This window comes from Drosophila novamexicana, unplaced genomic scaffold (assembly GCF_003285875.2).
Source record: "Drosophila novamexicana strain 15010-1031.04,08,12 unplaced genomic scaffold, DnovRS2.1 tig00000644-arrow-pilon, whole genome shotgun sequence".
NCBI lineage: Eukaryota > Metazoa > Arthropoda > Insecta > Diptera > Drosophilidae > Drosophila > Drosophila novamexicana.
Genome location: NW_020824814.1, coordinates 2,680,506 through 2,694,659, shown reverse-complemented (window position 1 = coordinate 2,694,659; position 14,154 = coordinate 2,680,506). Strand labels below are relative to the sequence as shown.

General features: G+C 44.7%; 3 protein-coding genes across 3 annotated transcripts; 1 reads left to right on the top strand and 2 right to left on the bottom strand.

Moving 5' to 3' along the window:
• Positions 1-340: 340 nt before the first annotated feature.
• LOC115762736 (RINT1-like protein) lies at positions 341-2,864 on the bottom strand. The gene is made up of 5 exons (XM_030705069.1): positions 2,651-2,864; positions 1,763-2,590; positions 1,477-1,702; positions 630-1,419; positions 341-567 (listed from the first exon to the last, which is right to left on the bottom strand). The coding sequence occupies exons 1-5, from the start codon at positions 2,789-2,791 to the stop codon at positions 381-383; spliced, it is 2,172 nt and encodes a 723-aa protein (XP_030560929.1). The 5' UTR covers positions 2,792-2,864; the 3' UTR covers positions 341-380.
• A 244-nt stretch (positions 2,865-3,108) lies between these two features.
• Positions 3,109-5,498, top strand: LOC115762786 (putative protein tag-52). The gene is made up of 4 exons (XM_030705138.1): positions 3,109-3,352; positions 3,439-3,996; positions 4,061-4,614; positions 4,670-5,498. Exons 1-4 carry the CDS (start codon positions 3,220-3,222, stop codon positions 5,435-5,437), a joined length of 2,013 nt encoding a protein of 670 aa, XP_030560998.1. The 5' UTR covers positions 3,109-3,219; the 3' UTR covers positions 5,438-5,498.
• Positions 5,458-6,533, bottom strand: LOC115762787 (uncharacterized protein F13E9.13, mitochondrial). Its single transcript, XM_030705139.1, has 3 exons — positions 6,414-6,533; positions 6,254-6,336; positions 5,458-6,190 (listed from the first exon to the last, which is right to left on the bottom strand). Exons 1-3 carry the CDS (start codon positions 6,487-6,489, stop codon positions 5,522-5,524), a joined length of 828 nt encoding a protein of 275 aa, XP_030560999.1. The 5' UTR covers positions 6,490-6,533; the 3' UTR covers positions 5,458-5,521.
• Between the last annotated feature and the right edge of the window lie 7,621 nt (positions 6,534-14,154).

The window sequence follows — 14,154 nt, the reverse complement described above, 5'->3', positions numbered from 1 at the left end:
TGTAGGGCTACAATTTTAGGAGGGGTTTTCTATAGGCCCTGCTCGGTAATGCAGTATTCCAGAAAAACAAGAGTGGACCCGTTGGACATAAGGCTGAACTATGGAAAGTTTCTTAAAGATAGTCTACAAATCAGAGTTTGCCGAGAAACAAAGCGACGACCCAGCAATTGATAGTGCTCACAAAATGCATATACTTGGTGTTATAATACGCGATTATAATACGCTCTGCGAGCGTACAATTGTTAAACATAGCCCATTTCTTAAAACTAGCTACAGCTGGGCGCCCGCATGGCAAGTCTCTTGGAGTGCGACCCAAATCCGAAAGAGCCAATACAAATAGGCCGATCCGATCACAATGATTGCCACGTTTGCGTTTATTTTCAAAACATTTTAATGTCTGTGCGTCGCTCGAGCACCTCGATGCATTGTCTGCTGTCCAAACCGAGCACGCGCAGTTCATGCAGCGGCTTCGTCTTCTCCTCCGCCGTTTGGCCGCCGCGCAGCGTTTCGAGCAGCAACAAAGCGGTGCCCCGCGCCGCCGTCAGCAATTTGCCAGCGTCATGTATTCTAAATGAATGACAAACAATATGAATATGATATTTAGCTAAAGTCGAGGCGTTGTGACTCACCGCTTGAAGAGCAGCTCGGGCCGACGTGTGTATTGGCCGAAGAGCGCAAAGAGCAGCGTCATGTCGTAGTTGAATTGAGCGGCGCCTGCGGGCGAGAATTTGGTGTTCAACACCATGTTCTCCAGCATAAAGTCATCGATCTGCTGGGCCATCAGGCGCAGCGTCTGATTGAACAGATTGGCGGACAGCTCACGCTCCAGATTGTGCAGCAGCGTGACCAAAACCTGAAACATTTCGCCGCCGCTGGGCGAGAGTATGAAGGGCTCCCGACTGTTTTGCTCGGGCATGGTCGGCCACGCATCGTGGCGATAGTTCATCGACTTGGCCTTCATCTCGTTGACCGCCTTGTTGGCCAGATTCTTCATTAGCTGCCGGGCCCAGTGCTCCAGCTCGGCAACGGCCGGCTCAAACACGGAATTTATTTCGCTGGCATTCGGCCCGGCGAGCGCCGCATGCAAATGCAAATAATGCACATTTTCACCCCATTCGCGCAGCACCATGATCAAATAGTTGATGGCATTCAGCACGGGCAGACTGGCCAGGGCGCCGCTGCTGTGCAGCTGCACCAGACGCCGCCGGAAGCTGTCAATTAGCTCCAGTTGCAGCTGTAGAAACTGCAGCTGATGTCCGGGCTGGATGAGCGCATAATACCGATCCTTGATGGCGTCCAGCAGGCGCATAAATTGGTCCGCACACTTGGGTATCTTCAAGTCATCCTCGTAGGTGTTTGGATCGATCAGCTGAAATGGCGTCTCCGCCTGCAGTATCTGATCCATTTTCTGACCACAAACTGGGTAGAACAAGAAGTTGAGTCTAATTTCTAAGCTTTTATTGTATGCCCGCTTACATTGCTCCTCCAGCGCGATCCAGCGCAGCAAGTACATGGGCTGTGTGAGCACGGAGATGGCGCTGGGAAAGCTGGCCGGATAGCCGAAGGTTTCACGCAGCTCCGACTCAAAGGCCAGCGTTTCGTCCAGCAGGTGCGCAAACAGATGCTCATCCTGTGCAATTTGTTCAATATCCGCCGCCAGCTTCTCAATGGTCAGCTGCACCAGGCCGCGCATGAACTCCAGCTGCAATGGGAAGTCATTTAGCATGCGGTACAGGTAGATCTTGGTCCACAGCCAACTTACTCTGAGATTATAGTCCAGCCTGCCGGCTTTCATGGCCGCCGGCTGAAACGTTTTGCCCACAAAGAAATGCGTTTCTTTGCCCCAGTTGAGTATCTGTGTGTAGAACCATTCGGGCTTGTCCAATCGATTCGTTTGCCGTGTGCCCGTAAAATGGAACATGAAACGCTGCCGATAAGGCGCCAGCAGCAGCTTCACCACCTGGCTAATGGGCGGGCAAACAATGCTGGGCGTTATGCTCTGCAGCGGCGCATGCTCCTCCGCTGGCGACTTGATAAGGAACATATATTCGGCAAGGAGTTGCGCCTTGGCAGTGTCCCGGCTGGGAGAATAATTTAGCGGCTGCTGTTCCAGGTGCGCCCAGCGCATGGACTTGAGCACAGCCTCGAACTCGCTGGAGAGCCGCTGCATGAGCTGCTTGTGCCAGTAGATGGCCGTGGCCTCGGCGTAGGATTTGAGCGAGCGCGCCTGCACGGCCTGCAGGCGACCCACGACGCTGTGCTCGCAGTCGTTGCCCTCGTAGAGGGTCAGATAGATGTTGACCAGCTTGGCCTCGTCCTTGCCATTGATGGCGCCGCTCAGCGCGGCGCTGATCTCCTGTATGTCCTGCACCAGGCGCAAATATTGCGTCACATTCTGCAGCTGACGCACCTGCTGCAGATCCTCGGCCACGCCCAGCAGCGCCGGCTGGCATTCCTCCAGCTTGAGCTTCAGTTTTGCACTGAATTGCTTTAGTTTCTCCAGCTCAAAGTCAATGCTCTCGCAGACCTGCTGCTGGCATTGTAACGCCGACTTGTAGCTGGACACGTTCTGCGGCTCCTCATAGTTCAGCTGTGAATAGTGAAGCAGTTAGCTGCGCTGCCTCCTTACCCAATCTTTGTATCTACTCACGGTTTGGCTCAGCGTATGTAAACGTTCCTTGTAGCTGTCCACGAGCAAAGCGGCGCGATGCAGCTGATTGGCATCTTTGCCAATCTTTTCGTTCAGGCGCTCCGCAATGCGCCTTTCCAGTTCACTCAGCTTGGCGTGCATGGTGTGTGGCACATTCAAATAAAAGTCTAAAACATTAATTGGGCTACGAACACGTATAAAAATAATTATTGTTGATGCAGTCACTCTCGAACCATGGCTGCAGTTGCTCTTTTCAAAGTGCGAACAGTTAAAAGTTGTTCATTTAGTGATGTTGTGGTTCCACTTGTGGCGTCAACTGGAACTAACGAAATGAACACAGCTCATTCAAGCGCCCATTGGTTTTTTTTTTATAGCTGGTTCTTATTGTGGCGCTTTGACTCAAAAGAGAGCTGCGGCTACTGTTGTCGCAGGGTTGCATTACCATAAATAGCGATAAGTCCGTTTGTTGCCGTTCTCAGTGAATGGCAATTTTCAAACACAGCCGCCAGCAGGTGTTGCAGTTGGCGTCGCGTTGCATTAACTTTTCATTGCGGAAAATTTAAGTGAAAATGTTTACGCCGAGACAAAAGAGCCACACCCAAGGCGTTGCCAGCTCGCCGCACACACCGCTCAGCTTCAGCCGTGAGCTACGTCAGGTTTTGCAGGAGCGAAACCTTCTGACAGCCAAGTCGCGTAAGAAAGGTAAGCGGTGGGCGTGGCCAGGACTAAAATGTCTTCGCTGGATGCCTTCGCTTGTTTTTAGCTAATTTGTATTGTTTCCATGACAGTATGCTCTATGCTGGACAGCAACTCGAGCAGCCCCATCGGCTCACCCAATCCGGAGGCGGGCAAACGCATAGGCTTCCGTCTGCAGGCCGTGCAGGAGATCATCACGTCGGAGAAGTCCTATTTGGAGCAGCTGGAGCTGCTGATGACCTACTTTGTGCGTCCGCTCAAGGAGCAGGCCATCATTGATGCCTCCAATCATACGGCGCTATTTGGACAGATCGAGATGATTCACAACTTGAATGGCGAGTTCCTGCGCGAGCTGGAGGCCAACATGGAGAATGTGGCGCATGCCTTCCTCAAGATGGCCCCATTCTTCAAGCTATATTCCGTGTATGCGTTTGATTATCGCGGCGCTTTGTTCATATTGCAGGATTTGATTAGCAAGAATCCGGTTTTTCGCAAATTTCTGGAGGAGACCGAAAGCCGGCCGGAGGTGCAGCGCAAGCTAAACGCACTCATGATTGTGCCCATACAGCGTGTGCCACGCTACAAGCTGCTGTTGGAGCAGGTGCTGCTCTACACAAGCCCCGCGGATGCGGACTACAAGCTGCTGAAGGGCAAGCTCCTAATCCTTGCGAGCAATTTCTGCAGAGGATCTCATTGTTTTTCCTTGTCTTACAGAATCGGTCAAGGAGATTGAGGCGACGGCTTCGCACATCAATTCCTGCGTGGAGGAGCAGGAGATAACACAGTATTTGATCCATCTACAAAACTCGCTCGTCAATCGCACGCCCAACATTGTGAAGCCCTCGCGTCGGGTCATCAAGGAGGGCATGCTCTACAAGATTACGCACAAGGGACAGCAGATCAAGCGCTACTGTGTGCTCATGTCGGACATATTCATGTACTGCAAGGTGATCAAGGAGCGCACGCCCAATACCCAGGTGGAGAACTCTCTCGAATGCTGCTGCATTTTTCCGCTCAAGAAATGCAAAGTCTATGAGATGTTGCCGGGCAATTTCAAGCTGACCTGCCAGAGCGATGGCATCATCTTTGGCAGCGATGATCTGCAGGTGGCGCGCACTTGGGTGGGCTTCATACGCGATGCCATCGATCTGCATGTGCAGTGTCGCAAAACGTTGCGCAAGGACTCCAGCAAACGGACGCCCATACGCAAGAAGGACATGAAGAAATTTGGCGCCGATTATGTACTGAGTCCCAACAAGCGCAAATGCGTGAGTAGCCAATCCTCAAGCAGTGCCAATTGTAGCTAAACTTTGTATTTGACAGGATTACGAGACTGTGTTTCGCAACAAGAATCGCAGCACCGATTCCGAGGAGGAGGCGGATTTGTCAGGCGCCTACCAAACCATTTGCTTTCAGCGCAAGCGCAAGTTTCCCAGCGCTGCACCAAATCCGTCCAAGGTGTCCACAACAATCTCGTCGGTGGTTGTCAAGCGTCCAGCACAGCCGCCGCCCGCAGTGCAGCTGCGTCGTCCACTCAATACGGAGGAGCAGCTGTCCTCCAGCAAGGAGAATCGCATTTCCAGGCTATACAAAATGATTGCCAACGGCGGCGACAAGGCCGGCAATGTGCGCGGCATACTCAAGCGCAGCAAACCGAACCCAGCTCAGCCGCAGGATACGGATCCCAGCTATGGCTTCGCCAGTCGCTACTCCGATTCCAAGTCATATTTTCGTGCGCATAACGTGGACAATACCATACCCACGGCCGTTAAGCGCGAGGATCTGTTTGATGCGGAGCTGGGCGAGGGCAACTTTTGTGATGTGCTCTACCCGCTGCGCTCCAGTGGCGGCAGCCAGAAAAGTGGCGGCTGGACAACGCCCGGCCAGATGACGCTGAAATCCAGCCAGGAGGAACATTTGTATGCGGCGCCTCAGAAGAAGCGCGTTAAGTTTGACGATACGCTAGATGCGTACGAACAGAAGCCATTCGTATTCCCGAGCAGCTTCAGCAGCGGCAGTAATGCAGGCGCCACAAAAGCTGCTCCTTCGCTACGCGAGCGTATTTATGACTTTTTTGCCAATCTCTTCTAGAATTAGTTTATGCCACATACCATATCACAATTTCAATTCATTTATATACACAATAAAAGCATTTACAATACAAATGGATTGCGTTTACGTCGCCTCTCGCAGCGCACAGACCCTGTGCATAAAGCTCTGCAGCGCCTGCTCGTCGATGTCCTGCTCCCAGTTGCCATCGTGCTTGAAGTGCGAGCCTATGATGACCGCCTGTGCATCAGGGTAATATTGACTTATGTTCTCCTTGGTCACGCCGGAGCCTATCATGAGCGGCACCTTCAGCTTGCCCGACAGCTCCTGCACATCCTGTTCACTGGCCGCCTTGCCCGTTGCCGCGCCCGTAACGATGATGCCGTCGGTCAGAAAGAATTCTGCGGCCTGCGCCGTTTCCAGCAGGCTGCAATCCGCTGTAATTGCATGCGAACTGTGCTTCTTTTTGATATCCGTAAAGACGAGGACATCCTGTGCATCGATGTGCTTGCGATAGCGCAACAGATCACCGGCACACGCGTCCGTATAGCCCTCATCGGCCACATGGCCAAAGACGAAGCTCTCGGCGCGTATGAACTGCAGCTGACAGGCCTTGGCTATGGCCAGTGCCTGTTTGTTGCCGCAGGCAACCACCTGGACGCCGCAGGGCGTCTGGCGGGGCATGATGCTGCGCACAGCCTGCGACAGTCGGGTCATGCAGGACACAATCTCAGGGCCCAGCAGACGATCCTGCACATAGGGTATATCGTGCATATTCTCAATGATCACAGCGTCCTGTGGGGAAGTAGATATTAGACTATATGCATTGATAAGTATTTATTGCTTTATTTTGCCTACCACTTTGTGTTTCTTGTACAGCTCCGCTTCGTGCTTGGCCTTCTCAATGCTCTGTTGCCAATTGCCGGCATAGCGAGGCGTGCCTTGATATTTGTATTTTGTTCAATTAAAATCAATGCGAAAATGCGTTTGTTTGCTGCTGCATTCCGCACGGCCTTACCTGGCAGCGCATCCACATGTATCATGCCAATAATTTTGCATTTCTGTTCACCAAATATACTAAGAAATCGTTGCATTGCAAATAAAATATATAAAAACTAATTTCGGACTAAGGAGCAACAAGTGCGTGAGCGAGATAGACATATATATTAGAGATGAGCTAAGGCGCAACAGCTGTGAGCAGTGTTGGGCACAATTATTTATCAACACTAGCTTGAACAGCTGCGGCCAATGGCTTGATTAGGTTTTACAGTGCAACCATGCGTTTCTTGCTGTTAAGACTTAAAACAATGCGCAAATATAAAAGCAACAATATATAAATAATATAGTCAAAGCATAAATTTATCCAGAAATAGCTTCACTAATAGCGTACAGACATCTGCCACATCAAATTTGCTATACAAATGTAAGGAATTTTATTTAAATATGCATATATTCTCGACAAGCACAGCGTCCTGCGCGGCGTTAAAGTTTTATCTAAACTTTATTCAAAAATACCTTTATAAACATTATATTTTTATATTCTGCCAATCACTTTGCATTTATTGCATCAAGCAATTCCATATTAAGTAGCTGTTATTTTTCAACACTTATTAAAGGCACTTGCACACAGTTGCCATATGAGCTAAAAGTGTACCTAATCGTACCTTATTGATTCAATGGTACATATACAATATTTACATAGATAGTTATCTACTAATACTTTTTATTGTTTCTGGGTAACTATTAAAAACATTTTAAAATAAAAAAAAAAACATTTCTTCATTTCGAACCTAAACCTAAATTGCCACATTTAAGAACGTTGCTTTTGTACCTCTTTAAATGGTACACGTTCATCAAAAATGGTACACTTAGTTGTAGTTGTTGGTACAAGCTAGTTTTATAAGTGGCAACCATGCATGCGAGCTGCCCACTCGATTGTAGAGATCAGTCCAGCGCAGCCATTTTTAAAGTGAAGTGCTTTTTTTTTTGTGTTGCGTTCTTTTGTGAAAATTTATATTTGAAAATTGTTCCACGGGACTTTTAATCCAAGCTGCATGCGTTAATCCCCAGCATGCACGTCACGTAAGTAACTGCGTTTTGTTTGTGTGCTTTTATGGTGTGCTAAAGTTAAGGCTTGCGTCTAATGGCTGTCCATTAAAAGGGCGCCGCGTGGTGCGGCATCAATTCGTGGCGTCCTGCTAAAACAAAAGGCAAAGGCTTATCGCGGCAACAGGACGTCATGGCAACAACGGTAGCCGGAAAAAGGCATTGGCAGCTGTTTAGAAATTGCAAAATGAAAAGGCTTCGCTTTTAACATTGCGTTGCCTGTTCTGTCCGTTGCTCATTGAAAACGGTTAAATTGCGGTATATTGCAGCTGTTTTTATGTATGTAACAGGCAAAAAGGTGGCTGCTCCGACACCATACATACATACAGCTGGGTTGATCCCGCTATTTTATTCTCTCCGTCTGTTCCTCTGTTCGTCCGTTTGAAGACATTGCAGAAGCAATGAGAGTTACAGATTTATATTTATTGAACAGGCAAAAGGGTGGCATCGCCGACATCATACATACATACAGCTGGGTCGATCCCGCTATTTCTTTCTCTCCATCTGTTCCTCTGTTCGTCCGTTTAATATTGCAGACTTTACGTTTTGTATAAGGCGTCTCGCTTACAAGCTTGTGATAAGTTTTTATTTATATATATATATTATTATTATTATTAAATTATTTATGTTTATCTATCGGATAGTAAATATAGTTGTTTAAGATTGTATTTCGCATAGTGTGATGCTCAGGAAGAGCACAGGTGCTGCCAAAATTAACTGTTGTTTGTATGAAAAAGGGTATTTAGTTAGTCGGGCACGCTCGACTATAGCACGCGTCCCTTGTTACATTGTTTGAAATTGTGGCGGCCGCTGTCCTTGAGTTTGATTTGCTTTTGGAGCAGATCGAGGGCCGTTGGCTGGATGTAAGGGAGGAGGGGGGGGGGGGGTTGGTTGGTTGGTTGTTTCGGTTTGGTGTTGGCCGTGCCTATGTCTGATTGCCTGTGCTTAGCGGAAACGGTACTCGCTGCGCGCAACGGCATTTCAATTACCGCGCCCCGTCCCGCGCCCCACACATACACCCACGCATTTGGGCATTCGCATTCACATTCCCATTCACTTTCGCATTCGCATTCGCATCCGGCGTTGCCATTTGTTTGTTCTGTTTGGCATTGTTGTTTTATTCTGCGCTATAGTTACACACATATGTTTTGTGCATGTTACAATAGCGCTTTGTTTTATTTACAATATGTAAAAGTGCTTATGGACATTGTTGTTCATCGATAAAAGCCCTACTGCGGGTCCTTTATGATGAACGAGTTGTTATTTGCAAAATGCGCAAGCAATTAAATAAATTTAATTTGATTACGATTTGCTGTTTGACTTGCACTGTAAACGTGTCAGGGCTGATAGCTAATGTGCCAGTAGCTTTACACTAATTAACTATTGGTGTCAGAAAAAAGGCTAAAAGTTGATTTGTGATTCATCGTTTCAAGCGAAATGCTTTAGTTACACTTTCCACTAACAAGCGTGGAATATGGAGGGAATGGTATAGATGTAAGTGATGAAACTTTGTATTATTTTTATTTGTTTGATTGGTTTTGTGATTCATCGTTTCAAGAGAAACGCTATAGTTAAGCTTTCCACCGACAAGCGTGGAATATGGAGGGAATTGTAATATATGTTAGCAAAGAGGTTTGAAACGGATTTTACTGATTTAAGTCAAAAACTTAAATTGTTCAAAATCCACATCCTTGTCTAAAAGTTGTGGTTCCCAGTTACAATGGTCACAACTTATAGTTTTGTTGTTGTACTAATACTAATCGGGCCTTTTCTAAATTCTTATTCGGTTTGAAATGTGAATTCGAATAGATTGTAAATGGCTTTCGTTTTGGTATTCTTGTTTCCGATGGAGTTCGAATCGTTTTCATTCCCACTCAATGTCAACTGAGCCCAGGTATTCCCATTAATTGTGTTTGATATAATACAATTTATTGTTTAAAATGTCAGCGCGAATGAGATTTAAAAATTAAGCGCCAAATGTCTGCGAGTTTAGCAATTCCTTTCTTGTCCATGAGTGAAAAATGGGTGAAAAACAAATATTTAAAATTTTAAGAGAAGCACTGGGCCCGCTCAAAGTTTGTTAATGTTGGCATAAGCATAAAGTTTAAATTGATATGTTCTTGCTTTAATTTAGATGCACACATTTTAAGTATTTTGAGTTTGTTTTTGAAGGATTTTTGAAGGAGCAGCTCTTAACACAAGGTCCGAGGTGGCATGAATTTTGTACACCTGCTCTGCAAACAACATAAATTATTTATAACGTGTGCTGAGCGCAACACTCAACACCTGCGTCTCGCTTTTGTTGTAGCAAACAGACATAGGCACACACACACACACCTACACACACACACACGTGCTTGTTGTTGCTGTAGTTGCAACAAGTTGTTTCCGTGTTTGCCTTTGTAGCTTGCTCTTGCGATTATGCAAGGTACACAAAGAGTGTATCGCAATTATGTGAGTCCGTGTCTCTGTGTGTGTGTGTGTGGCTGTGTATGCTGCATTGAAAGGCAAACAGAATAGGCAGGATATCCTTCAAGCAAGCAACAGTTATTCAAGCTTTCGCCCTGAAAGCATTTCCAGCTAACTGCCGCTTTTGTCCGCCAGCTAATTAGCTGCCCATAACTTTGGCCAATATAATAAGCAACAAACAAGTTAATGAAAGTGCTTACACTGTAAAAAAATATGTGCACTAAAAAGATAACTACAGCCAACAGGTTGAAAAGATTGACGTAGGCAGGTGAGAGCTCATAATTGCTAAGCTCGGTTGAGTTTTTTTGATAAACAGATAGGTTTTTTAATACAAGCATCAATCTTTCCTATGGCATATATATATGATTAATATTCCGATTCCGATTCATGTTCCTATGTTCTGGCTGCAGCAGAAAGCGAGAACTAGGCAAAGTATCATGATAATTGTTTTGAAATAGACATATAAAATAAAAATAAATGGGCTAAGAGATATTTCCTTCTATAAAAACCAACTAAAGTTCAAAACGACATCTAAGTTAATGGATAAGGAAAATTGGCTTAACAAATAAAGCCTAAAGCGAAGCGTTATTTCGAGGCACAAACTGATTCACAAATCATTTTTGTTACGTTTTCCACCGACAAGCGTGGAAAATGGGGGAAAGGGTATAGATTTGAGTGTAATAAAGCTTTCTTTTCTTTTTATCTTTTCATCGGGAGGCATCGCTTTCATTACATTTTTTATCATCAGGAAACCAGTTTGTTCTTTCCAGTTAAACATTTTGTACCAGACTTTGGTCAAAAGTAAGTCGAAGAGATTCTTACCAAATAAATTGCTCGGCTAAAGAGTTAGTTCGTCTCGTCAAGTTTTTACTGTAAAGAAGGCCACTTTTCCTTGGGGGCCACTAAATAATTATGTATCCAACTTTTGGCTAATTGAGAAAAGTTACCAACTGCCAGCTGTCAGCTGCAGCTTTGATTCATATATGAAGCTCACTTGCAGCCTGGCGCATGCAACGTCTGCCCCATTGAATAACCTTTTTCACACATTGACAATGTCGTTGGGCATTTTGTTAATTGTTTTTTTCCACGTAATTTGTTGACATTGATTTAAATATGAAGCATGCGCCGTGTGGGACACGTAATAAATTAACTATTTTATGTGGCATTGTCGAGCGGGTTTTCCATTAGCGAGTGCGAATGCAATTAGTTAATAAACTTAAATGAAAATTACCAATTCCCATGCAAATGGCATAAACTGTCTGAACAAAATGGACTCGCGTGTCACAATATCTTTGCCCATAATTTCTGTCCGCCATCGATCAACGTTTTTTTTTGTTTTTTTTTTGTTTTCTGGCCAAAAGGACGCGCACGCAAAGCTCGACCAGACGGCGTTGCAAATTGGCCAAGTCTGCCGGGCCAAATGGGACTACATACAAATACAAATACAAATTCTATAGACTGCAACCTTGAGGCTTCAATTGAATTCGCCTGCTTTTGTGGGCGTGGCACAGCCCACATTAATACATTACTTTATTTAAGCTGAAAAGTCGGCAGTTTTTCTATGATTTGTATTGTTCGAGAAATTTTCGGCATAACGTTCGCTATTTGTCTGCTTCGGGCACCTCAACCAACTCATCTTGAATGTACTGACAGCTGCGAATTTCACACTTTTCACACAGATAACCTTTTTACACTGGAAATGCGCTCAAATCGGGCATATTGAATGTCTTTTTTAAGGCACATTTGCGAGCCAATTAAAACATTTTCCCTTTGCAACCTGACGTATTGCTTGTACAGAGTAGCGTGCGAACGAGCAAGCTCATTTTTTTTTCTGTTTGTGCCTTTGTCTGAAACCTGTTCGAGACTTTTTTATGCCATCCAATAAGTTCGCTTGAACCGTTGCCTAATTGATTTACGTGACAAAAGTTGGCAGACAAAGCGAAAAGAAAGAAAGAGAAAGAAATCGCATCAAAAGAAATTGGCAAGAGAAAAAAATGGTTTTCGATTATTGTCATGAAAAATAAATACAGTGTATGAAAGGGTATAAAGGGCCCAAAACTGCAGGCGTTGCACAAGTCTAGAGAAATAAATGAAAATAACACGCATACGCCACGTGCGCACAATTTGCTGCAATGCTCAGGAGTCAAATAAATTACTCAAGCAGCCGGATTAAAGAGGAACACAGCGAGGGCTAAAGGGTCAGGGCTTGGCAACGGTTCAGTAAATAAAGCAATAATATGAGCAACGAAATTTCAAGTAAACTAAACTTTAATTAAACTGCGCCACAGACAACAACAACAAGAAACGTGGCTCAAGGCGAAGTCTTCGTGACCGACCTCAGGTGCAAATGCGGTCACACCCTTGAAACCAGTCAAAGCGAAAGTAACAGTAGACAAATAAACTACAACAACAACAAGTACAACCGGAGCAACGACAACTGTCAGGCCAACGTATTAAAGTTATTTCAACGGGGCGTGGGCAGATATTCTATCGAGTCGCTTTATCGCGACTGTCGCAACGTATGGCGCACACATTAAAAGTCTGCCCACTAAAATATGCTACATTTTTTATTTTGCCTAATTCGAGATGCGCGCGTGAACCGCAAAGTGTGACCATAAATTATAGTGTGAAATTGGAAAAGTTTCTCTTATTTTCGTAATATACAACCAGGTGAAATGTGAATATATGGCTGTAAATGTGAATTTCCCTTAATTTGGGTTTTTGCAAACGTCAGTGAATTTCCCTCAACTGCTGCGTTTCTTACTTTCACAAGTGAATTTCAATTGTCAGCAAATTTTAAGCGTTTGAGTAAATGTGAAATCGTTCTAGATAATTAGAAGAATGTCAACTGTGACAATACTTTATTAAAAAAGGTAAATTCGTTAGGAAACTTGCAGGGAAATTTACCAAAATCGTAAATTGAAGGGAATTGCAAACAAATTTGGTTATGTTTTTGAAAAAATCTTAAAATGTTCGCTCTTTTAAAAAACTATCGACAATATGGAAATTCGAAACGAATTTCCCAAATTTAGGGGAAATTTAAAAGAGTGTAGAGAACTGCCCAAATATTAAAACTGAGTGGAAATTGTTCGATATCTAAAACTTTATTTTGGAATGGAAAGTGAAGCGCGTTTTTTCAACTCTTAAATTGCTTTCATTATCTGACGTGGGGAATTGGGGAATGCTTTAGCTAATAAAAATTGCTGCCACTGCTCATTTTGTTTTGTTTTGCACTTTTACCTTAATTTTCACGTGCGCATCGCTGAGCACTGAAAAACCGTTTAAACTTTGACCTGGTTTATTTATGTGAGCTGTGTGATAATGGCCATAGTCACAGCACCACAAAATGTTTTCCTTTTTGTTGCTTTTTATTTTCGGACTGTATTTTCTTCTTTGCGTGTCTGGGCAACATTGGCATTTGGCTTTGGTATTTACTCGACGTTTTTCCTGGGCCTGTCCGGAGTCCAGATCTGATTAGATTGCGTAAACCGGGTCGAAATGAAAGCATAATTAGTAACTGTGATTTATATGTCACAATGTGAATCTATTTTCGCAATTGTTGTTGCTGCCCATTGCCATACAAATAGCTGACATTCCGTTGTAGCAACAATTTTGCATTTGCATTTCTCTAAGCCAGGCCCGGGGGCTTATCAGCTTAAATGCCACCCGGCTGCGCTTTGGCTGCAACTGTAGCACAAAACGCACTTAAGGGCAGCCTTGCGGAGCATTCCGGCTCTTGTATCCTGGCATTTCTGCTGAAGCACAAATTAAGTTATCCCAGCTGCTGGATTATGTTTTTAATGAGGCACCGGATTTGTCTCTGCAGTCTCCACAGCATGGCTAAGACTCAACTAAATTCTTTTCTACACTTGGAGAAAAGTACTCTAGAGTTTTGGTTTGGTCTCAAAGTAAGAAAGGGTTGAAATACCAGTCTGTACCAATCTTTGTAGCAATATCCTATTCCTATTATAAGAAAGACAATCCAGAGTTTTGTGTTCAAATCAAGCGAAAGCTACATCAGAATCAAGTCCATGCCAAAAACCAAAGTTTTACTTTGAAAAGAATGTTTGTAATTCCCAAATGATTAAATACATGCTTAAAGTCCAGAACTTTATCTAAAATAATTCGTTTTCCGTCTATTTAAATTACTAAAATTCTGTTTTTTTCCCACTCGAAGAACATTT